General features: G+C 67.6%; 1 protein-coding gene across 1 annotated transcript in view; it reads left to right on the top strand.

Moving 5' to 3' along the window:
- Window positions 1-626: 626 nt before the first annotated feature.
- The window catches only part of LOC110391658 (collagen alpha-1(I) chain-like), a 6285-nt gene continuing 5135 nt past the window's right edge, over window positions 627-1776 (top strand). Inside the window, exon 1 of the mRNA XM_021383613.1 lies at window positions 627-1304. Within this exon, the coding sequence (XP_021239288.1) occupies window positions 627-1304 (678 nt within the window). The remainder of the gene's footprint in view (window positions 1305-1776) is intronic.

Here is a 1776-nt window from a genome sequence, read left to right as displayed (position 1 = left end):
CGGGCCGCGTCCCCCGCCTGCCTGGCGCTGCCCAGCGCTTCCCGGTACAGGCGCGCCCGCTCCTCCAGCACGGCCCCCTGCCCGCCCGCACCGGGGGGCTCCGCCTGTGGGGCCTGTGGGGCCTGTGGGGCCTGTGGGGCCGGTGGGGTCTGTGGGGCGGGGGGCTCGGAGCCCCCCTCCTCGAGCACCTGGTGCAGCTCCGCCTGCCGAGCAGGGGGGTCGGGTCAGCCATTTTTGGGGGGGAACGTGCCCCGAAAAGGAGGGGGGGGTGACACCGACCGCCCCCCTCCCCCCCCCCCCCCCCCATCAGCTCCTCCTCGCCCTCCAGGTCTTCGTCCTCCTCCTCCTCCTCCTCCTCCTCCTCGTCGCTCGGGTCCCGCATGCAGAGCGCTGCCATTTTCTCGATGTCCTCCATGGGCACGGGAGCTGCGGGAGAAGCCGCAAAACCGGGCTCATTTTTTTCAGGGGGGGGGGGAGGGGTAGGGGTCGGGGTCGTTTTCATCCAAACCCCCAAATTTCCCAAATCCAAAGGGACCCGCACGGATCCCGGGGCCGAACGTGGGGCAGAACACAACGCTGTGGGGTCCCCGGGAGCGACCCCTAACGGACCCCATATTCCCCCCCCCATGGAAGATGGGGGTCCCGGGGTGGAGGGGGGGACCCCGCTCACCTCGGCCCTGGGGTTTCCCCAGCAGCGCCAGCAGCTCGGCCTCCAGCTCGGCCGCGTCGGGCTCGGCGCCGGCGTCCAACAGCGGCCGCGGCTGCGGGGACAAGGGACGCGGTCAGGGCACGGCGCCGCCGCGGGGACCGAGGTTCGGCTCCGGCACAGCCGCAACCGGGGAGCCAAGGGTGTGCAGCAACAGCCGGACCCCAATGGGAACAGCCGGACCCAAACGGGAACAGCCGGACTCGGATGGGAACAGCTGGACCCAAATGGGAACAGCCGGACCCCAAATGGGAACAACCAACCCCCAACAGGAACAATTGGACCCGGATGGGAACAATTGGACCCAAATGGGAACAGCTGGCCCCAAACGGGAACAGCCGGCCCCAAATGGGAACAGCCAGACCCCAAATGGGAACAACCAACCCCCAACAGGAACAATTGGACCCAGATGGGAACAATTGGACCCAAACGGGAACAGCCGGCCCCAAATGGGAACAGCCGACCCCCAATAGGAACAGCTGGACCGAAAAAAGAACAGGCGGACCCGGACAGGAAGAGCTGGCCCCCAGCAGGAACAACCGGACCCCAGAGGGAACAGCCGGACCCGGATGGGAACAACCAGCCCCAAACGGGAACAGTCAGACCCAGATGGGAACAACCAGCCCCAAACGGGAACAGCCGGACCCCAACAGGAACGACCGGACCTGGACGGGAACAACCGGCCCCAAACAAGAACAGCCGGCCCCAAATGGGAACAACTGGCCCCAAACAGGAACAGCTGGACTGGGATGGGAACAACCGGCCCCAAACAGGAACAGCCGGCCCCAAATGGGAACAGCCGGACTGCGATGGGAAGAACCGGCCCCAAACAGGAACAGCCGGACCTGGACAGGAACAACCAGCCCCAAACGGGAACAGCCGGACTGGGATGGGAAGAACCGGCCCCAAACGGGAACAACCGGACTGGGATGGGAACAACCAGCCCCAAACGGGAACAACCGGACTGGGATGGGAAGAGCCGGCCCCAAACGGGACCAGCCGGCCCCGGCGGTGCCGTCACCGTGCGCTCGTACCTGCCTGGCAGCGGCCCCACGCCCCGCGGGCCGCCC

Source organism: Numida meleagris, unplaced genomic scaffold, assembly GCF_002078875.1.
Source record: "Numida meleagris isolate 19003 breed g44 Domestic line unplaced genomic scaffold, NumMel1.0 unplaced_Scaffold442, whole genome shotgun sequence".
Taxonomy (NCBI): domain Eukaryota; kingdom Metazoa; phylum Chordata; class Aves; order Galliformes; family Numididae; genus Numida; species Numida meleagris.
Note: the sequence above shows the minus strand (reverse complement) of the source record. Positions and strands in the feature narration are given on the sequence as shown.